Here is a 23,495-nt window from a genome sequence, read left to right on the forward strand (position 1 = left end):
ATCTAAACAGTATACTATAGTGGAAAACCTCTGAAAATCCATTTCAGAGTGTCAAAAATTATATATTTAAGAGTGCTTTTACTTGTGTTTCAAAAAGGTATAAAGGTGATACTGGGCTCCTCAAGCAGATGGTGACAGGTCTTTTTAGCTTTACTCGAAGTCGTGTTTACCAAATTATCGTATAGAGAAGGATTGTACTTGGCATTAAAGCCTTGCCATCATTAGTAAGTAAATCGGTTCCTTAATTAATAAAATTGCCAATGCTGAAAACACCTAGCTATACAAACAAAAATGAAACTATATAAGCCTAGGGAAAACACAATACAGGGATATGTATTGCTCAATATGAGGTCTTTGAGGCGGAAATAAATATGTCTGTGTTAACTCCTGGTTAATATTAAGGCAAATTGTTATCAATGGTAAAAATGATTTAACTGTTTAATTCTTACTTGAAGTGCCATATGATAAGCTTGCCAAACATTATGTCTGTAGAATGCAAGTGGGAGAAAATCATAAAGAGCTGGCAAATGCAAAGAGAGACAGCATTAGTAGGTAGCACTGGCAGAATGCAGAAAGGTGTTTTGCGAATCCATTAAGGGGTACCACAAGCAGAAAGTCACAGAAAAGTTTGCTTTTTATATAGTACGGTCTTCTTTGATACTGCTTTCTTTTATTTGGCCAAGTAGCTGGGTAAGACCATCGTGAAAAGTGGGTCTTTTATGGATTGGAATGAGAATTATTGCTGTACTGGAAAAGTAAACTTAACAAATCAGCGAGTCAATAAGAAAGATCTTTTCACTGAAAAATGACTCGTATCTCTTTGGTGAATACGTGAACGTCCATCATTCCACATCATTAGCCGAGAGTATGTGTAAAATAAAGGTTTTAACACTAGAATTAACAAAGCCTACAAACAAACTCGTAAACCCGGCTAACCTTAAATCCATTTGCACCTCTCAAACACAGGAAGCTCTGCAGTTTACTTGTGACTTTATGCTGTAGGAAAATACGTAAATAAATCAAGGTAAATAACATTCGATCTGGGTTTTGTATAAGTAACATATAGATGTTTTTATATAAAGACCATCACAAAATATAATCACAAACTGGGCTTTGCACAATACCTTGGCGAGCTCTGTAAGCTGTGCTTTTTCTTTGAAGGACAGGTGTGGGGCAGACTGATTGGCAGGATGACGCTGTACCTCTTGCTGCATCCTGGCGGTGCCATCTTTCATGTTTACGTCTGGTGCAGCTGCGTAGTTCTTATATGTGAGTGGACGTTTTTTGCGGTGAGGGCTTCTGTTCTCTTTCTCCAATGTAGAACCCTCGTCCTCATCTGAGTTCACCTCTGTTATAGCACATATTTATTTGAAAACTAACAGTGTCAGATCAGGGCGAGTGTGAACGCGACTGTGAGAATAAAACTGAATAAAAAAAAAAAAACGCTAACCTTGACAAGTACTATACATTTACACCGGCTGTTACAAACTCAAATCAAATGTATGTTTTTATTGTATAATAGTAACAATAAGAGTAGCTCACTACTCAAAATGTTTAATTTGTGACGCGGCAAGGCTTGAACCCGTGACCTCTTGATAACGAGTCAGTAGGTCTTACCGCTGTACTACCAAAGCAGTCATAACAATGAAGTACGCTAACCCGATTTCTTATTTTTCGGTTATAGTCTTGAATAAAAGCGCACTTGTTTTGTTATACTTGTATCTTTTGTGAAACTGCTTTTTGATATTTGGATTTCAGTCACATTATACACTTCATGTCTACATTTTGTCGTTAGTACTAAAACAGGAAAAAAGTTTGTCTTTTAGGTATGTGTTGTGGCACGTGGCTGGGGGTGGTGCCCAGCCGGGACGCCCAGGAGGACAGGAGGAGGGCTCATTCCTCCTCCAGACCACGAGGGGGCGGCCGCCCTGGTTCCTTTGAGGGCCACGGGTGCAGGGCTTGGAAGCCCAACCCTGCAGGGGCCCGTAGTCTCCGCCAGGGGGCGCCCCCATACCTGAAGGACCCGGAACCCCAACACTTCCGCCACACCAGGAAGTACTGGGGGGAAGAAGTTTGGGAACACCCGGAGGGCTTCCGGGAACACAGCCGGCACTTCCGCCACACAAGGGAGTGTCTAGGGAGTGTCGGGGAACACCTGGAGCCCATCCGGGCACTTATAAAAGGGGCCGCCTCCCTGCAGAGAAGGACTGGAGTCGGGTGAGGAGTGGACAAGGTTGCGAGGCAGGAGAGAGGAGGCGGCCTGACGAGCAGGCAGAGACTGAGTGAGAGCCTGGATTTTGGGGAGATTGGTGCTTTGGCACTGGGTTTGTGCACTTGGACATTGTATTTATAATGTACAATAAACGTGTGGTGGACTTGAATATGGTGTCCGTCTGTCTGTGTCCGGGCAGCTTATCACAGTGGCGTAGTCGGCAGGATGGTCTGCCTGGTTCAAGGCAGGAACCTGTAGAGAAAAAATGTTCTGTGAGCAGCCCGGCGCAGCAGCGGAACCCCCACACGTGCCGCGGGAGCGACACATGCACAACTCCGCGGGAGCGATTCTCCCCTGGGACTGCCAGTAGTCCGCAAAACGGCTCTTACCCCTGGGTGCGGAGGAGCACCAACGGGCGTGGCTGGAGTGCAGCAGACTCCGACCGACGTGCTGTTGGAAACGGCGGCCAGGATGGTATCGCTGAAGGAAAGGCCAGTATGCAGCAGATACGGCTGGATGACGGGATCCGGGAGGTGAGTGCCCTGCGTAACAATGGTCTGCCCTGCGGGGTAGGACTTCCCTCTTTTGTTACCGGCAGGGTATGCCCGGATCCGTGTCTGTGGCAGAGGCGTGCCGGTCCACGGGCCGTCGGCAGCGCGGAGGCTGCAGTCGGGAGAGCTGCAGACAGGATGGAGCTGCAACTCCAAGAGCCAGAATGGCGCCGCACCAGGGGCAGTAGAGCCAAAATGGCGGCGGACCAGGAGTCCCTCCTCATAACAGGCACGGGATTGGACAGCGTGTCCTGTCCTCTCGCCAGCGATTGGTCGGAGGCGAGAGCAGGGAATGTCTGTCCCGTGCTTCCAAGTAACCCGAGTGGGCTGCAGGAAAGAGCCCACGGAGAGCAGCCGGCGAGTGGCGCCGCCTGGAAGGTAAGCACACCGCCGACTGTCTCTTCCTCTTTGGCAGCGATACTGCAGGAGCTGCAGAGCGAGATCCAGCTCGTGTTGTCGCTGCCGGCCGAGCGATGTGCCCTCCGGGCGGAGACGCTGGACTCAGGAGGGATGGCAGTGGCGTCGGATCGAGAGCTGCAGGCAGGAGGGGATCGGCGCGCTGCAGGAACTCCTGGACGGAGAGGCACAGCGGGGAAGGTAAGGGAAACCGACCCCGTGAAGCTCCGGACGCCTGCGGGGCTGGGTCTGCCCTCTTACAATGGGCAGATCCGAACTGATGCGGCGTCCCACAGTAAATGGAGGAAGCGGCTTGAGGAAGCCAGTTCCTCCGATAAGGGAGAATGTGCAGCTGGGTGCGTGCATTCTTCAAAGAGCCTTAAAGAGCAGCCAGCAGCTGTAGCTGACAATAAGGAAAGCTCACTGCTGGCTGTACTTTCGTCCATGTCTGCGGCTCTACAGGCGCTGGCGGTTGATCAGTGTTCTGTGGAGTCGCATCCACAAATGCTAGGTGCCCTCCGTGCTGGGGAGCAGATGCTGGAGGGGAAGCCAGTCGCGTCAGAGGAGACGCTGGAAGAGCGGACGAAACGGCGCGGCGAGCAAACCTTCGGCCGGAGAGGTACAGCGGGACCGGTAAGTTTCATCGATCCCGTACAGCATGTTGGAGGTCCCACCGACAGGATCTGTGAACCCTGTGATCAGAGTCCAAAAGGGGGATCTCCTACAGGAGATGTGGCGGTGAGTGCTGCGTGCTTGGTGAGGGGAGAATCAGTGAGGGGACTAGCAGGACGTGGGCTGTTAAGTGCCCTGGGTCCTAGCGCCCTCCCTCCTAAGCCTGCCGCAGCCTTGAGGCGAGTTAAAAGGACGCAGACGCGACAGGGTCTCTTTTTACGGTATAAGGAGACTCAGTCCGTCACCGCGTCCAAGAGTAAAAGGGGGAGCCGAGGGAAGAATGCCGGTTCCTCCGATAAAGGCAAACGTGAGGCAGGATGCTCACGTTTGGAGAAGGGCCACCCTCTGCGGCTGCAGAGGGTAAACCCACGGAAGGCTGAGGAGACGGGCGCGCGTGCGCACCCGTCCGGTGTCCCACCACGAGGGGCAAGGGTGCCACGAAAGGGGGGCCGAGCTGACAAGCACCGGGGTGCCGGTCAAAAGGGGGAGCGTTGCCCGTATAGACGTCAGAGAGACGCCGAGTGGCGGCGTCAGGGCAGCGTCTCCGCCCCTTGTTCTGTCTTCTTTTTTATAGGACCGGGCCCTGGAACGAAGTGTGTCGGCTTCCCGCCGAGGAAAACCTGCCCTCACGGGATTGGCCGCTGGGCCCAGGGGTCTCAGCTTGCGGTGGGGTACTGTGGCACGTGGCTGGGGGTGGTGCCCAGCCGGGACGCCCAGGAGGACAGGAGGAGGGCTCATTCCTCCTCCAGACCACGAGGGGGCGGACGCCCTGGTTCCTTTGAGGGCCACGGGTGCAGGGCTTGGAAGCCCAACCCTGCAGGGGCCCGTAGTCTCCGCCAGGGGGCGCCCCCATACCTGAAGGACCCGGAACCCCAACACTTCCGCCACACCAGGAAGTACTGGGGGGAAGAAGTTTGGGAACACCCGGAGGGCTTCCGGGAACACAGCCGGCACTTCCGCCACACAAGGGAGTGTCTAGGGAGTGTCGGGGATCACCTGGAGCCCATCCGGGCACTTATAAAAGGGGCCGCCTCCCTGCAGAGAAGGACTGGAGTCGGGTGAGGAGTGGACAAGGTTGCGAGGCAGGAGAGAGGAGGCGGCCTGACGAGCAGGCAGAGACTGAGTGAGAGCCTGGATTTTGGGGAGATTGGTGCTTTGGCACTGGGTTTGTGCACTTGGACATTGTATTTATAATGTACAATAAACGTGTGGTGGACTTGAATATGGTGTCCGTCTGTCTGTGTCCGGGCAGCTTATCACAGTGTTCAGCATTTCTGTCATGCTACACTTACATAGATCTTTGTAGACACGGAACACACATGAAATGCATGTGTTCCAAATAACGATATATTATTTACACTGTACAGCTCCCGGTACTTCACTTCCAGATAAACAAGGCTTGATTTGGGAGTGCTTTTTGCCATTTCGGCGGCGGTGGGAGGATGGAGTAGTAGACTGGTTGTTGCTTGCGCTTATCGACACATTTACAAAACAAAAGACACTGATGGAGAGGTGCAAACTGATTTAAGGTGGGACAGGTTTATGAGTTTTGTGTTAGGCTTTGGTAATTCTAGTGTTAAACTGGAGTTGCATTACATGTAAACCAGTGCTCAAGTGAATGAAGTCTGTTGCGAGATGAGCACATGCAGTCAAAAGCAGAAATTGTTATTGTGAGAAAGTACTTCTCTTTGGATCTGTTGGCTAAGGCTGAAGTTTTTTGCATCATGTGGGAGTGACACACAAGTAAGCTGCCCACCATGTGTGACAATTCTAAATACCTTCAGTAGCTTTTGTTCACCCACTTATTTGCTATTGTCCTTCACATTTTGTGTGTGCCGCCACTTTTAATTTTCTGCTCTTTTTTGAAAAGCACCAGTGGCCCTTCTGAGACTTCTGTATAGCTGCTTTATACAACTCCATGCACACAGCTTCATTTGCAGGTGGACAGCTACCTCAAGCAAAGAGACTTGCTATCTGGGCATAAAAGGACAAAACGGTCGTCTTCAGAATTGAGCATCACTCACACTTGTGGCACTTGCCAAAGCAGGTGCCCTCTCACCACACTGCTCCTTTTCGAAGGTATGCCTACTTAGCCATTAACCTCTGTGGGAATATGGCTAATACCCACAATATGTGCTCTTAACACTATACCTTGAGCCAAACAAAAAATGTAACCTCACTATGTTGCCTTGCAAAAAAGAAAAATTAATAAAACACAAGATAACTAATAGTAGCAAAAAAGTAATAAATGTATTTAAAAAGACTGTTATTGAAGGACATTTGTGTATGGATACAGAAAATAAGAAAGAGGATTCCCTTCAAGTATGGATCCATACAGTAGCTGCTTGAAAGTTTTCTTCAGTCCCCAGAGGTCTCATTCACTGGGAAGGCCGACATCTTCCTGGGCAATGGTGAAGATTTTCTCTCCTCTTTTTGTGTTGTTCCTGGCAGAATGCATCCCACACTTAAAGACCTCTTTCCACGTGGAGTTAACAAAGATTACATCAATGAGTAACAATCTTTATAAGGCCCATTCCACCAAGACTTTTGTTAAACGTTATGGCTTGCTAGAGCTTCCAACATTTCACTTGTACTCATCCTTCTAAATCTCTCCTGTGCCTTCAAAACCATCAAAAATCAGGACCTCCTTGCATCCATCTCTGACCTTGGCATTACTGGGTCTGCCCTCAAGTGGTTTCAGTCCTAATTCTTGGCTAGATCCTACTATGTATCCTGGTGAAGATGAAATGTCAGGGTTGCACTAGGCCAGTGGTCGGCAAACTCATTAGTCAAAAGAGCCAAAGATCAGCAGTACAACGATTAAGATTTCTTTTGAGAGCCAAATTTCTTTTCAAGAACCATGTTTTTAGGAGTCGGTTTAAACTAGCTACTAACATTAAATAAAACCAGATATCATAATAATAATAATCTTATTTATTGACAAAAAAATATTTTTTACATTAAAATAAAAATATGACAAAACACGCATTTAATGTGAACAATGACCTTGCATTTCCTTGGAAAGTTTGGATAAGTCAGGCTTGTATGTCGTTGTTTTTAATTTCAAGCAGGATTCCAGGTTCTCATCAATAAGACGATTTCTCAATGTACTTTTGATAAGGTTCATGCTTGAAAAAGATTGTTCACATGAATATGTAGAGCCAAAGAGTGAAAGAACAGCAAATGCTAGTTTTTTTAACTGATCATATGAGTCAGGAATACTATTCCAGGTGTTGAAAATTATCATGTCTTCCTTCTCCAGGTCTTTCAAAGCAGACCACTTGTGCTGTGAACTAAAATCACATTTATTTTTCTCCAATTTTTCCAGATCAGCATTAAGGCGTTCAAATTTCGAGCTCCATAATTCTTTGTTTTTTAACTCCAGTAATTGCATTTCAAAAGCGCCAATGTCAATATTAAAAAGAGAAAAATTCAATTCTGTTACATCAGCACTGAGAGGTTTTTTAACAAAGGCTAATGTAGCCATGCTATTTCTGAATTCCTGAAACCTCCGTAGAAAAGCTTCCCTCATATTTAAAATTGCTGTTTTGAAATAGTAAATGTCAATTACCGAGTTATTTTCTTGGCGATGTTTCAGCAGGCTTGGAAAATGAATTAATGTTTCTCTTTCAAAATCTTGAGCAAAAAGGGATAATTTGTTTTCGAATGAAATGACTTCTTCCAACATCGAAAAAATTGTGTTTCCTTTCTCCTGTAGTTTACGATTAAGATTATTTAGATGAGACGTAACGTCTACCGTGAAATAAAATTTTTGGATCCATTGATCGTCCGTTAGTTCAGGATAGTCAACACCCTTCTCAAGGAGAAATGCCTTAATTTCTAATAATAAGGAAGCGAAACGTTTTAAAACGTTTCCTCTTGAAAGCCAACGTACCTTATTATGCAGCAGAAGATCTGCGTATTCACTCTCCATTTCAACTAAAAATTCTTTAAATTGGCGATGATAAAGAGCTTTAGCTACAATTGTGTTGACAATCTTGATCACCAATTCCATAACATTGCAAATTTCTTCTGGAAATGTCTGAGCACAAAGCGCTTCTTGATGAATGATGCAATGGTAAACAAGTATCTCGTGATTAATTTTTTCCGTCAAAATAGAAACAAAATCTTTTCTCACTCCGGTCATACTTTTTGCCCCATCTGTTGAAATTGAAACAATTTTATCGAGTGGAATATGGTGTTTCTCCATGCATTCAATGACAGCATTTGCAATATCCTCGCCACGTGTTTGACCTTTCAGTGGCAATAGTCCTAAAAGTTCTTCTTTAGGACCCGTAGACGAAATAAATCGAACAAAAAGTGAAACTTGTGCTGTGTCATTTATGTCACAAGACTCGTCAACAGCTATTGATAAAGCTGAAACCAATTTAAGATCTTCGATTTGCTGATTGGTTATATTCGAAGACATTTTGACTGTCCTATCTTTTACTGTTTTAGCAGACAGTGGTAACTCTTTAATTTTGTTAAGAATTTCTGCCTTGTTCTTAAAATCCCGGAATAGCTCTTCGGATGCATTTATAAAACAACTTTTAATGTACTCACCGTCTGTGTATGGTTTGCCTCTCTTAGCAATCTCTTGACTAACAATAAAGCTTGCAATATTAACATTGTTGGAAGATTGCACCCAATAATTAAATACAGAACTTGATTTTTGTTGACTCTTCTGAAGTTCCTCAACAGCTTTCTTCCTCGCATCACCGGCGGGATATTTACTGCCAAATGATGCATGTTTAGTTGTAAAGTGTCTCTCCAAATTTGATTTCTTGTTATGCGCCAATTTTTCTTGACAAATAAGGTAGGTCGGAAGGCCATTTGAGTTTTGTATAAACGCGAACAATTCCATCCATTCAACTTTAAATTCACGGTTTTCGTCTTCCGTTTTTCTTTGCTTCTTCTTTGTAGCCATGTCAAATGGGTGACACCTAAAAACATGTTTTGTTTTATAACAATAAAAGCAGCAACACAAAGTTAGAACAACTTATTAAATTGATGCCAAAAATACCTGTGAGATCTGCAGCTGGTTGAAAGATACAAGTAGCTTAATGCGCTTAAGGTACTCTCGTCGCTCGCGTGAGACTTTTCGGTACGCCAGGCACTGACCACTGTACACACTTACTGACAAGCTAGGACTGGCTCACTCTCGCTCAACTCGTGCGTTAGTCGCGTGTGCCTCCTCCGCGCCGCATACCCCGCGCCCGCTTGCGTTACGTCAACCCGACTGACACCCCGCTCGCCCGCACGTAGTCGAAATCAATTCGTGGCAGAGCCGCACTCAAGTGGCTAAAGAGCCGCATACGGCTCGCGAGCCGCAGTTTGCCGACCACTGCACTAGGCAAACATGGAAGTGCCCCAAGGATTGGTTCTAGGTCCACTCCTGTTCTCTTTTTACACCTCCTCACTAGGCCTCATGATCCAGTCCTGTAGTTTCTCTTATCAGTGCTATGCCGGTGACACACATCTGTACCTGTTGTTTCCTCCAGAGAACCACATGGTATCAACTAGAATTTCTGTATGTCTCATTGATATCTCTTATATAACAACCTTGCTGAAGTAGCACCATCTCTAGCTCAACCTGGCAAAGATGGACTTCTTGTTATACCACCTTATTCATCAATTAGCACCCAATTTCTGTTTAGCTTAGACTACTATTGCTAACACCCACCAAGTCTGTTCACAGTCTTGGGGTGGTGATCGATTACCAGCTGTTCCTCACTGTCCTTCACTGACCATGTTGCAACTGTCAGATATAGTCTGATATTTTGGATATTGTATAAAGTGAATCTGCAAGACCAAGAAACAGAGTATGCAACACAAGCCCTGGACCAGGCTTTGGTGCTGTCACAACTGGACTACTGCAAATCTTTACTGAAGATGATTTAAAATGCAATGACTATGACGATGTGGGTTCCGCTCCATGCTCCCATCTTGCTTTTGGGAGCTCTGAACCCGACACCGTCAGTAATGTTACCGATGAGCTGGATGGTGAGGCACAACAATGAAGCAAGGAGATGGTGCAAAAAGTGCAAAGTGCTTTTATTAAAATCAACAAACAAAAACCAAACAGTGTCCAAAGTGCAGTGCTTCAAAATCTTTAAATAAATAATCCAATAAAAACAAGTGAACTGTGGAGGATAAAAAAACACAATAGAAAAAAAACCCTTTAAAAACCCGAGGTTAAAATAATGGCTGGAAGCCATCCTTGTAAAAACAGATCCTGGTGCCTTTCTACTGGTGACTCACCTGCTTCTCCCATCCAGGCTATGCACCCGGGGAGCCACCCTACCTGCAGCTGACCTTCTTTCTGCATTTTACTGCTGGTCTGTTCGCCTTTCCGACCCCTGGCTCCATTGGGCATCATCAGACCGTGACTTGGGCTCCCCAGTGACCAGGGTGCTCATGCTGGGGCTTTCACTTCCCAAGTCCCGACACCCGCTGCCTTCTCGGCCTAATGTGGCGAGCCATCCTCCTTCCGATCACTCCCACTTCTCACTAATGCTCAGCGGGAGCGACCACTACTGACTGCCCCTGGGTGCCTGCCAAACACCCCACAAGGGCTCACTGTCCAGCTGCCAACCGTTCTATACAGTGAGTGAGCATTTCACTCAATCACACACCAGCTTTTTCCTCCCTGCTTCCTGCCTTCTTCTCCTGTAACCTTCGTTCGTCTTTTTCTTCCCCCCTGTCCCCTAGCCGCCTCGTGCTTCTATTATTTATCACGGGGACGTGGATCAGGTGTGGCAATTGGCAGCTCCCGACATCAATTATGGATGTGGATGACTCCGCCTCTGTGCACTTAAGCAAGGACCGCCCGCATCACAAATTCATCCGGGAACCTGCTCTGGCCACAGGTGCGGCAACTATTTTTTTAAAAAGTGGCCTTTTTGACTTGAGCTGTGAACCCATTACACCACAGTGACATGTCTGGTGTTCATCCAGTTTAGTCAGGCACATGTCACTCCTCTTTTCAGATCACTTCATTGGCTCCCTGTAGCAGCACATATTAAATTTTGATCCTTAAATACTGCATACAGAGTAGTCAGCAGGTCAGCACCTACATACAAGGAGACACTTGTGAGGTTGTGCGTTTCTTCTTGACCACTCGGGTCTTCTGACGAACAGCGTCTGGTGATGTCACCTCCGCAAGGCATCAAGTCACAGTCCAGACTCTGCATATGTAGCTCCTAGCCGGTGGAACGAGCTGCCCATCTCCATTTGGAATTTTGACTACCTCACTTGTGGGGTGGCAACACACTACCAATGCATGCTCCCAACCTCTACCTATCTCTACTGTGTTTAAGAAACATTTGAAGACTGTTTTGGTAGACAAATTGCTGTCTGATTATAAGATTTTTGTAATTTAGGAATTGTAACTAGTTTGTATTTTGTTTTAAGGTCTTCACTTGACCAATCATGATTTATTATGTAGCTGATATTGTTGACCTATTGTGGGGAAAAATGTATGCTAAACAAATAAATGTTAAAACCACTGTTATGTTTTTATTACAAAATTGTTTTCTTTTCCTTGGATGATGCCCACGCTCATCTTATTTACCTAAGCCTGGTAAATAAGTTTGTTTGAGATTCCAAAAAATATGTTTAGCAATCTACTTTCAAGATCCCTCTAAGCTGACGTAAAATATACAAAGTTTAAATCAATCAAGATTAGGTGTTTAAATGTCTAATAACCTGCACTGCTATCATTTAAAAGATGCAAAATATATCACAGCAGCTTCCAGTGTTTTGTTCAGTATTTCAGTTTGAAAAGTTCTATGCTAAATAATCAGTCTTAACTTTGATAAAGTTCTTAGTTTATATATACAATGGATATGAAAAGTGTATACACTCCTGCCAAAATCACAGATTTTGTGTAATGAAAAAACGAAACCAAGATAAATCCTGTGGGAACTTATTCCACTTCTACAGTAAAACTGCAGTCTATACAAAGAAGATGAAAACAAATCGGAAACTGTTTAGTGAAAAGAGATAAAAAAATATATACATAAACCTGGTTACATTAGTGTGCACACCCTTTTATAATCAAGGATGTGGCTGAGTTCAGAATCAACCAGTCACAATAAGTCTCATCTCAAATAGCAGTTAGTATACACCTGGCATCAATTAAAGTGGCTCTGATTGAGCTCAGATAAAGTTTGGCTATTCCTGTAGGATTATTCCGATATCCTCTTTGTTGCCACATATTCTGAAAGCTGTGGTCAGCAAAGAGCTTATAAAACATGAACGGGATCTCATCTTTGATAGGTATCAGTCAGGACAGGGGAACAAAAAAGTATCCAAAGCATTAAAACATCCCATGAAACACGATGATGACCGTCATCAAGAAGTGGAGAAAATATGGCTCAACAGTGACTCTACAAAGATCAGGACGTTCGCCAAGACTGATGAGAAGAAGAGGAGAAAAATGGTTAGGGAGGCCACTGAATTCTACAGTAACATTAAAGGAGCTTCGGGATTTCCTGGTAAGTACTGATTGTTTTCTACATGTGACAACAATTAGCTGTGTTCTTCATATGTCTGGGTTATGGGGAAGGTTCTAATAAAGAAAAACATCCAAGCCTGGTTAAACATTGCAAAAAGGTATAACCCAGTCTCCCACAACCATGTGGAAAAATGTACTCTGGTCTGATGAGACCATAACACATATATAACACATAACAAAAGTAACACAGCTCATCGTCAGAAGAACACCATACCCATGGTGGCGGCAGCATCATGCTTTGGGGCTGCTTTTCTTCAGCTGGAACTGGAGCTTTAGTCAAGGTGGATGGGATCATGAATAGCTCCAAGTATCAGTCTATTTTAGCACAAAACCTTCAAGCATCTGTTGGGGAAGCTGAAGATGAAAACAATCTTTACTTTTCAGCAACCCGAAGCATACATCAAATCGACAAAGCAATCACTTCATCAAAGAAGGGTTGGTGTTCTAGAACGGCTCAGACAAGGGCCCAGATCTTAATCCAATTGAAAATCTGTGGGGTGATCTGAAGAGAGCTGTGCACAGGAAATTGCCCTCGTAATTTGATGGTAGTGGGCAAAAATCGCCAATTCCAGATATGCCAAACTGATAGACTCTTACCTGGAAAGACTGAGTGCTGTAATAAAATCAAAAGGGGCTTCAACTAAGTATTAGTTTAGGTGGTGTGCAGAGAAATGTAACCAGGTTTTGTACGATTTTTTTCCTTCCTTTTTTCACTAAACAATTTCTGTACAACCTTGTTTGTATAGAATGCAATTTTGCAATAAAGGTGGAATAAGTTCTGACAGGATTTATCCTACTTTCATTTTTTTATTAAACAAAATCTGAGATTTTTGTCAGGGGTGTGTAAACTTTTTATATCCACTGTTTATTTTATAAGTAAATTTTATATTTTATAAATTTTATAGTTCAATATAGTGAATTTAAACATTTATTAAAACACTCTTCAGAATGGCTTGTTTCCATTAGAAAAGATTTTTAAAAATCCTCATTTGTAATAATATACAATTGTATCAAATGCACTTGTAAAATTATATGAATTTCTGTCTTTCATCAGATTGACTCTTCCATTATTATTTCAAGTTAATTTTTCATAAGTTAACATTGCATTTTATTTATTTTAGTTTTTTACTTTGTGTTCTAGGTTAGATGGAGAGCCACCCCTAGAGAATGGGTGGCTTCCATTTATTGGAGTTGCATTGCAGTTTCAAAGAAATCCTCTTGAATTTCTTACATCAAGAAAAAGAAGATATGGGGATGCTTTTACCTGTAGAATTGCTGGAAAATACTTCACTTTCATATTAGACCCTTTTTCATACAATGCTGTGATTCGCCAGGGCAAGAACCTAAATTTCCAAAAGTTTGCGATTGCAGCTTCACTAAAGGTAAGTGCCATGTAACGTATGTTGCGTAATCTAAAAGATTTAAACATCTATCACAGAACTTTTTTTAAACTTAATTTTCCTATGGAGAGCTGTAGAATTAAATGTTTACTTGCAAGCTTTTTCACATATTCAGAAAGAGTTAAATTCAGATAAAGTAGTAATTGCATTTACAACCTCACCAGTCCAATAATAATATTATACATTAATATATTGTAAGTGTACGTGCTGCCTTAAGGCAGGAAATCAACCTGTTCTGTTTGTGAGTAGTATTGATTACAAAAATTGACAATGCGTTCTTCACAGTGAATTTGCTGGATTCGCTGGTGACTTAATTCACCTAACTTTTCTGTACTGCTGGCTTAGATGAACTGTTTTTATGCAGCATCCCATGATGATTTGCATGGTCAGTGTGACATCAAAGAGCTATAGCAGCCATGTTGGATGAGGATGTCACTATCTGAGAAATTCACCTCCACCCCTTGATCGTTCAAATCTTCAAGGGGTACTCACTATGGTAACCCTAACCCTTTAACAAACTAGCTTGCTGCGACCCTGCTCCTCACTATATTATGCAGATCGAGTGGCAACAGTGACCGGGACAGCTGCCCAAGTAGGTGATGCATTGCAGGTTCCGTGGGTGTGTGTTAGTCATAGTAATAGTAGCATGGAAGATGCAGAAAGAGAAAGATAAAGAAATCAGAGTATTGTGGACTCGGAATATAATTTTATCTTTGGGTGGCACAGTAGTGAAGTAGTTATCACTAGGGTTGCACCTAACCACTATTTTTTTATCAATTAGTTTAGTAATTATTTTTTCAATTAGTCAGCTAGACTAATAAATAACTTGTCTGTCAAAATAATGATTTTGGATTACTCCATTGAAAATCTAACAAATACCAAAAAGCAAACATGGAAAACTTTTACCATTAGAATATCAACTCTGTACTGTTTTACAATAGAATCCCTGAAGCCTGCGAAAAAAGTCATAATGCTGTGCCACCTTAAAATCCTTCTCACATCTTCAACAGCGTCTTTGTTTTGCAAATGTGTCGATCAGCACAAGCAGCAATCCGCCTACTATCCCATCCCTCACCTACTCAACTTCATGCTTCTCTTCCAAGATCTTCAGAGCCACTACAACATTAGTTGCATTATCATGTACAATAGTCAGTACACTTTTGAGAGAGAAACCAAACTTCTGTACCATCTTCTCCACTCAAGCAGCAATATTTTCTGCCATATGTGTCGTTCCTCAAGTGGCTGTTTGGTCAGGATGTATGAAGTCACCGCCCAGTCCTTTTTAATGAAATAGCAGGTGACTTCTAAGTCTGCCTCTGTGGCAATAAAGTGTACCAAAAAAAAAATACTTGTCTTGGCATCAGTGGTGAGTGTGATTTTTGATTTCACTTTAAGTGCTGCTTTCACACACTCTATATTATCCTAATATTTTTTTCCATCAAATTTGTAAAGTAGTGCCTATAGGGTAGTGTATAGATTGGGAGAAATATGTTGATCATCTGATAGAAACTCTCACCCTCCACTATCACAAGGTATCTCATGTCTTTAATAATTATCTGAAGGATGCTGTTGAAGAGCTCAGCAGCAATCTGTAGTGTAGATATAGTCTTTATTTTTTGGAAAAGCTCAACCATACTTTTTTGCCTTGTCCTTAAAAAGGAACATATAAATCATAGTATATTAGCAGCATATTTTACAGATTCTGTTACATTTTAGGAAGGATAGACAGAACAGAAAAGGAGGTGGGGTTGCTGTTTATGTCAAACAGAATTTAAAAGCAAGTCCTCTTCATTTGGATGATGAGCCCCACCTTAGTGAGGACATGTAGCTTCACTTGGAAAGAATTAGGGAAAGAGGCCTTATTTTAGGAGTGTGTAATAGACCGCCCAATGGAGACAATTTCAACACACATCTTTTTAGTAATATTAAAAATGCAAGTTTACAGGGGGATATTATAGTTATGGTGGAACTTTAACTATCTGAATATTAACTAGGATAACCTTGCAAACAGCAGAGCACAAGAGCAGAAGTTTTTAGAAGTAACCAGTGACTGTTTTTTAACACAGTATGTTAAAGCACCAACGCGGGGTGAAGCCTGTCTAGATTTAGTATTTTGTAATAATCAGGATAGATTTGAGGGTGTAGAGGTAATTCAACCACTAGGGTCAAGTGACTATAATATGAGGGGGAGTCAAGCTAAAGTTAGAAAATGAGATTTATTAGAAAATAGAACGAACCTTAACAGCATTTATAATGTCATTTCTCAATAATGTCAACCGCTTTCTTCACGTTATCATCTGTCTCGAATCAATGACCACCCAGATGTTTTTTTAGTGGTCCAAAAAGGTGGCAATCACACGGTGCCAAGTCTGGCGAATAAGGAGGAGCTGGCAATACCTCACACTTCACTTTCTCCAGACAAGCCATGGTGTTCTTAGCAGTATGTGGGCAGGCATAGTCTTGCAGCAAAAGGACTCCTTGAGACAGCAGTCCCCTCTGCTTGGATCAAATAGCAGGCTTCACATCAGTCTCCAGCAAGTCTCAATAACTTGCTTTAGTGACTGTAGTAGACTTGGCATGTAGTGTTCGACAATAACTCGAGTGCACAAGTGATTGCAAGGACAAGACCAAACCTTTTATTCTGCTGGAATCAGGCAGGTCGCGCATTGAGAAGGGTGGAGACGACATTGAGAAATTACATTATCAGCTTGTAAGGTTCATTCCATTTTCAAACTTTACCTTGACTCTCCCTCGTATAATACAATTCTGTGTTTTGTAAGAGTTCAGATGCAAAGATTAAAACTGTTAAGTTTATCTTTGGTAGGGCAAATTTTGAGCAAATGCGGCAATGTTTAGGAGAATAGACTGGGATAAGCTTTTAAGGGTGGAGACAGTCGAGGAGCAGTGGAACAGGTTTAAAAATGTTTTACAGGTAATGAAGGACAGGTGCATGCCTAAATTTGGAATTAATAAATTAATAAACAAACTGCACAGTGAGTTAATAAAGAGTTAAACAAAGAAGCTGCAAAGGAAAAAAGAGCTTTATAAGATATATAAGACTAATAACTCCAAAGTGAATCATAGGGCGTATGAGAACATGAGGGCAACCATTAAGAAACGTATTGGGGATGTAAAAGACAGTTGGAGGGGAATATAGCAGATAAAGTGAAAGACGACCCAAAGAGATTCTTTCAGTATTTTAATAGTAAAAGATCAGTCAAGGAAGAGGTGAAGTGCATCAGGGATAGTAAAGGGGAATTATTGTACAGACAGCAAAATAGCGAATGCTTTAAATTTCACAAGTGAGGAAGTAGATAACCTCCCAGCAGTTAGAGGAACTCCTGAGGAGGTACTGATTGATTTAAAAACTGTAGCTGGAGAAGTACTGCTCAGATTAAATAGGCTGAAATCAAGCAGATCTCCAGGACCAGATAATATTTATCCTCGAGTTCTTAAGGAGGTTATCAAATACATATACCTTTGACACATATTTTCAGGAAGTCACTGTACACTGGGGAAAAACTGAAGGACTGGAGAATGCCAAATATTATCCTGCTATATAAAAAGAGTGACCAGGCATATCCAAGCAATTATAGGTCAGTTAGCTGAATGTGCATCAAAGGAAAATTAATGGAAGGTAGGAATTATTAAAGAAAAGCACATGGCAAGTACAGGAGAAAAAAATTGTTACAACTAGATCTTATAATATGCCTTGGGTAAAGACATTGGCAAAATATAAAATAATATATAAATGTGTGCATATAGTAAATACCAAAAAAATATTATCCACAATACCCCTGAATTAACTGCTATATTCTTTATACCTAACTAGACAAAGAGCCCGTTTCGACAACGTGTGAGTGAGTGAGTGAGTGAGTGAGTGAGTGAGTGAGTGAGTGAGTGAGTGAGTGAGTGAGTGAGTGAGTGAGTGAGTGAGTGAGTGAGTGAGTGAGTGAGTGAGTGAGTGAGGAGACTGGCAAATTATATATAAGATTTATTTTTTGTGGTCACTAGAGGGTGTCAAAGTGCCCCAAACTCCAGGACAAATCAGTCAGACTTTAGTCCTGCTTCCAGTGCCCAGTCACTGCCTCTGGGAAGCACTTCCACATCAGGCAGAACTACCCCAAGTTAGAGGACTCACCCCCCAATAGCTCCCTCTGGCAGCACTTGCAGAACACAACAGAGCAGCCCTATAGATCCACAACTCCCATGTTGCCCTGTAGGTATTAAAACATGGACTCAACAGAAGGGTTTCAGTGTATTGATAGGTCACATGAACACAGGGGTTGTCTTCCCAACCAAGAAATGGAGCACTAACCATCTCGTCCAGTATACCGCCATAATGTCCATCCTCATACACTGGCCTCCCAGCTATCCCTCCTTTGACGCTTGCCTTGTTGGGTCTTCTGTCACACTTACTGAGACCATCCACTGTGTCAGTAAGTGTCTGGGATCCACCTTCTCCAGGATGCCCGGCACCTACGACAATTTATGCACACACATATGTATATCATTTTTATATTTTAACTAGCAAAATACCCGCGCTTCGCAGCGGAGAAGTAGTGTGTTAAAGAGGTTATGAAAAAAAAAGGAAACATTTTAAAAATAACGTAACATGATTGTCAATGTAATTGTGTTGTCATTGTTATGAGTGTTGCTGTGTTTTATATATATAAAATACACACACACACATATAAACATATATACAGTATACATATACATATACACATATATATACATATCTACATATATATATATATATATATATATATATATATATATATACATATACACATCCACATATCAACATATATATATACACATATATACACACACACACGCTTTATGGGTGATGATTGTTTTACTCTTTTTATGTTTATTTTATTTTATTGTAGAATCAACTCCTATCTGCGCACAGCAGGGCAGCCGTGGGCGGATGCGTATGGTGTATTCACTCCATGTTATCGTGCATTGCGCTGTCAGTGGTATTTTGATAAAAGAATTTGAACAACATATAAGAAGCGTATAAATTATTAAACAGTAAAACATTAACATTTAAGAAGTAAAGTTACATTAAGTACTACTGCAGTGCCTTCGGGTATACCTCATTTTTTGTTTGCCCATTACATGCTTAAATGTATACATTTTTTGGTGCACCTACCGGAGAACACGCGACATATAACCGAGATTGGGAGAAGCATGGATTTTAAACACGCGTTGAGTTCATCTGCTGGTCTCCCTCGTGGAATAACTGGTAATGTTTGACTAAAATCTATAGCGAGTAAAACGACATTACCTCCTATTTTTTTTTTTACGATCTCTGAGATGTTGCTTTTTTCGGTTCAAGGCTTCATAAGCTCTTTTATGTTGTATGGTGTACTTAATAAGTACTAATTATCCCAAACCATCATCTTTGAATGTTGCAAGACTTTCGCCTTGTATGTAGATCGGGGTAATTACATTCATTGCATTCCTAGTCTGAATCACAATCTGATTGTATGGGTGGTTACCTGGCACTGTAGGGTTGCCACCCGTCCTTTAAAATACGGAATCGTGGCGCGTTTGAGAATGAAATTGCGCGTCCCGTTTTGAATCAATACTGGACGGGATTTATCCCGTATTTTTTTTATCATTTTTTTTTTAAAGCAGCGTCTCATGCAAATCATCCCACACGCATTTTATGAAGATGCCTCCTTTCCTACTTTTGATTGGGTAATACTTGATGTCATCGTTAGTTTGATTGGTGTTTTTAACTGTCCAGTGAGGAGGGCGTGTCTTTTAAGTACAGTCTGCAAAGTGTTGGCACTGAGATGTGGCGTCAGCGCCATAGTTGAAGCCCCTAACGTTGCGGTCAGCAAGTCGGCTAACATCCGCCATGTGCCGTCTTTCAGTTGCGAGAAGCAGATCATAGAATGGTTGAAACTGTTGCCCCTAACGTTGCGCCACGGCGTGTGGTTCGTTTATACCTCGTGTCTTCTCATTAAACTTTTATCTCGCGAATATGTTATTGCAATCCGCAGCGGGAGCGTTTGTATAAACTTAATTTAAACTTACGTTTTACACCGTGCTTTGTTTCCCTTATGAACATGTTTGTATGCTTCACTCGCTCCCTTCTCAATTGTTTAATTAATTTTTTGCTCTTCGCTGTTTGCGGCTCTTCCTCCATTTCCCCCCACTTCGTTCTTTTATCTCGCGAATATGTTATTGCAATCCTTAACGGGAGCGTTTCAATAAACTGATTGAAAATAGTTTTGCATTTACCTTTTTAGTAAAAGGCGAGCTTTTAAGCCTGAGAAATCACCCCGTAAATGCACACGTTTAATTGCACATGTGTTAATATGTATGGTTACACAGTATTAAAAGACAGTGAACAACGTCAGTTACCTTTGTTCCCGCGTTTGATAAAAGATGAGCTTTTAAGCCTGAGAAATCACCCCGTAAATGCACACGTTTAATTGCACATGTGTTAATATGTATGCTTACACAGTATTAAAAGACAGTCAAAAATTAACGTCATTTACCTTCGTTCCCGCGTGCGACTCGTGCTGTAAATCTCTTCCTTGTTTTTAGTTCACATGATTACGTAGGAGGCGTGATGACGCGATACGTGACTCCGCCTCCTCCATTACAGTGTATGGACAAAAAATATGTTCCAGTTATGACCATTACGCTTTGAATTTCGAAATGAAACCTGCCTTACTTTTGTAAATAAGCTGTAAGGAATGAGCCTGCCAAATTTCAGCCTTCCACCTACACGGGAAGTTGGAGAATTAGTGATGAGTCAGTCAGTGAGTCAGTCAGTCAGTCAGTCAGTGAGGGCTTTGCCTTTTATTATTATAGATAACCGTGAAAAACCACTACAAACTAATTTTAGATGGCTTTGGGAGGAATTTAGTTTATACAGCACAGGTATTTGACTTCTCTGTGAATGATCCTAAGATTATTATCTTAGGGTGATGTGGTGATGCAGTGGTTAGTGTTGAATCTGGATTCCATTTCCAATTGGGTTGTTGCCTTTGTGGATTTTGCACCTTTACTCTATATTTATTGAATTGTCAATTTTTACTGTACTCGGTATGAGTGTATCCCTCTGCCTTGTAATCAACAAAGAAGTTTAAAATAAATTAATAAATATTATACTTGTTGGTTGGATTACTGCAGAGCAGAAAAATTTAAGGTTGTGCTCTTTTGTACACTTCAACTTGTTGATTTTGTTATAAGTTTCCATATTGGAAACTGAAAGTTGATTTTATTTTTCTTCTCACTGGTTTATTTTGAGGTGGTGGGACTCTTTGTGAAACTACTTATTTTTAACAGATACTATGTCTCTCTTTACTTTAACAGGTATTTGGCCATGCAGATTTTTCTGACCCAAAATATAACATATCATATGAGGAGATTCATCCAATTTTTCGACAGACACTTCAGGGTGCAGCCTTACAACCACTAACGCTCAGCATGATGAAAAACCTTCAATTTGTTATGCAAAAAAGTAAAGCTTATGACTGGACCACAGAAGGAGTATACAGCTTTGCATTTAAAATCATGTTTGAGGCTGGTTATCTGACATTGTTTGGAAGAAATGAATATTTGCTTGCAGAAGACAATGCAGAAGAAGCCCAGGAGGCTTGGATGACGAGAATCATGGATGATTTCAAAGTGCTTGATAATGCTTTTCCACATATTGTTGCAGGTGTTCCAATATTCCTCCTCTGGAAGGTAAAGGCAGCAAGAGAAGATTTAGCAGGAAAATTCCTACACGAATATTTGAAGAAAAACACAAATCTTTCAGAATTGATAGAGAAGCGAATTAACATTTTTGATAGAATAAAAAATCTAGATGAAGTGAACAAGGCAAGAACACATGTGGCTATGCTATGGGCTTCACAAGCCAATACACTGCCTGCCACATTCTGGAGCTTGTTTTATATGCTCAGGTAGGTGCTCTTATGAAATCTTCATTATGGTTTTTAACATTTATCAAGCAGCTGTTCTTTGCTTAAGAAGGCAATCAAGACAAGACAATGAGATCCTGTAAAGGACAATAATACTGTAGAAGTTTAATAAAGGAAGTGCTAGAAGCAGCAAAGCATGCTAGTGTGAAATGAAAGTGGCTAATCTCTCATTCATAACATGTTAGTGTGCATCAAAAATGTGCAGGAATAACCAATGGCTAGTAATTCAATTTCAAAGGCCCCAAAATGTAAGACATAATAATATTCATCTGACAATAAAGGAATTTAAGATTTATTAACAGCACCATATATCATTTGAATTATTTACATTTACCTATTTGGCTGACTTACATTTATGATACAATTGGTTACATTTCTTTTGGTTTTCCAACTGGAGCACAGGCAGGTCAAGTGACTTGCTCATGGCTATACCGTGTCAGTAGCCCGATTTGAACCCCCATCATCAGGGTTTGAACTCCAAGGTCTTAACCAGTACATCACACTGCCCAGCATGATGTGCATTGACAATTTTATGTGCCTTTTTCATAGCAGAAAATGAACAAAAAACGTTGAGTTTAGCTAAGAGGGTTGTCATGTTCCATGTAGGTGGTAAAATATATTGTTCATTTTTACAAGCAGAATCAATGACAATTTTAAGTGGCAGAAGTTAAATACTGTATCTTAGCAGTGATCAAAATATGGTCAAAAACTATAGAAGGTCTACAGTAACTACATCCTTTATTTGTTAGAGTATCCAAAACATAGTGGTGGCTCTGTGGCTAGGGATCTGCACTGGCAATCGGAAGGTTGCCGGTTTGAATCCCATAAATGCCAATAGGGACTCTGCTCTGTTGGGCCCTTGAGCAAGGCCCTTAACCTGCAATTGCTGAGCACTTTGAGTAGTGAGAAAAGCGCTATATAATTGCAAAGAATTATTATTATTATTACAACGTTGTATTATTATAGTCAGGAAAGGCCAGTGCCAAACGAAAAAATTTGCACCATTTTAAACAAGGACGATACTCATTGTTTGGCTCAGGAGCAAACTACCATCATAACCATATATTCAATGATATTTTTCTATGCAGCTGTCTTTTCCTGTATATCTGACTGAGAAGAAATATGACAGTCTCTACCATTTGCTGGATATTTTCTCTAAACAGTGGTTTTCAGGACAGCTGCCGCTTATTGTATGATGGGTGTCTAGATACGATCAGAACTAAACTGGGGGGCTACTACATTCAAGGATAATATGCTAGATAGACAAAAAGGCAAAATCAGAAAGCTATGAATTAAAAATTTCCAAGAGACAGTATTCAAGTCCAATCACAACATATTTTTTGGTTGAAAGAAAAAAAATCCTCTTTAAAAATATTTTATCAAAATGGAAGCTTCTGCAAAGAGAACCCAGCTTGCGACGTGTCTGTTAACCTGAGGCATTGTGGTGTGACAGGGAGTTGTGTGTGGCTGCCTGATTATGTTCTCAGTGTGCAAATGGCAAGCAAATTGCTAAATATGGCCTGGCATGAACATTGTGAAATAATGTTTTCTGAAGCATGCTATTGTAAATGATGTTATGTACTCATATAAAACAGTTTTTTGTTGTAATTAATGTCATTTTCTTGCTAAAATATAGAACACCATTCATAAGCATGTGAAACCCAGGAGTAACTATGAATTTTAAAGAATGTATTGTTTATTAAGGCCAGTTAGAACTGATTTGGCTAACCGTGTTATTGCACTTGTTATGAGTCAAATGTAAGAGATGATCCAGCACAAATAGATACAGTA

General features: G+C 41.7%; 1 protein-coding gene across 1 annotated transcript in view; it reads left to right on the top strand.

Annotated features, from left to right (window-relative positions):
* Nucleotides 1-23,495, top strand: part of LOC114653313 (cytochrome P450 7A1-like) — a 50,644-nt gene that overhangs the window by 16,629 nt on the left and 10,520 nt on the right. The window contains exons 2-3 of the mRNA XM_028803557.2: nt 13,491-13,731; nt 21,094-21,686. Coding sequence (XP_028659390.1) covers nt 13,491-13,731; nt 21,094-21,686 — 834 coding nt within the window. The remainder of the gene's footprint in view (nt 1-13,490; nt 13,732-21,093; nt 21,687-23,495) is intronic.

Source organism: Erpetoichthys calabaricus, chromosome 6, assembly GCF_900747795.2.
Source record: "Erpetoichthys calabaricus chromosome 6, fErpCal1.3, whole genome shotgun sequence".
Lineage (NCBI taxonomy): Eukaryota > Metazoa > Chordata > Cladistia > Polypteriformes > Polypteridae > Erpetoichthys > Erpetoichthys calabaricus.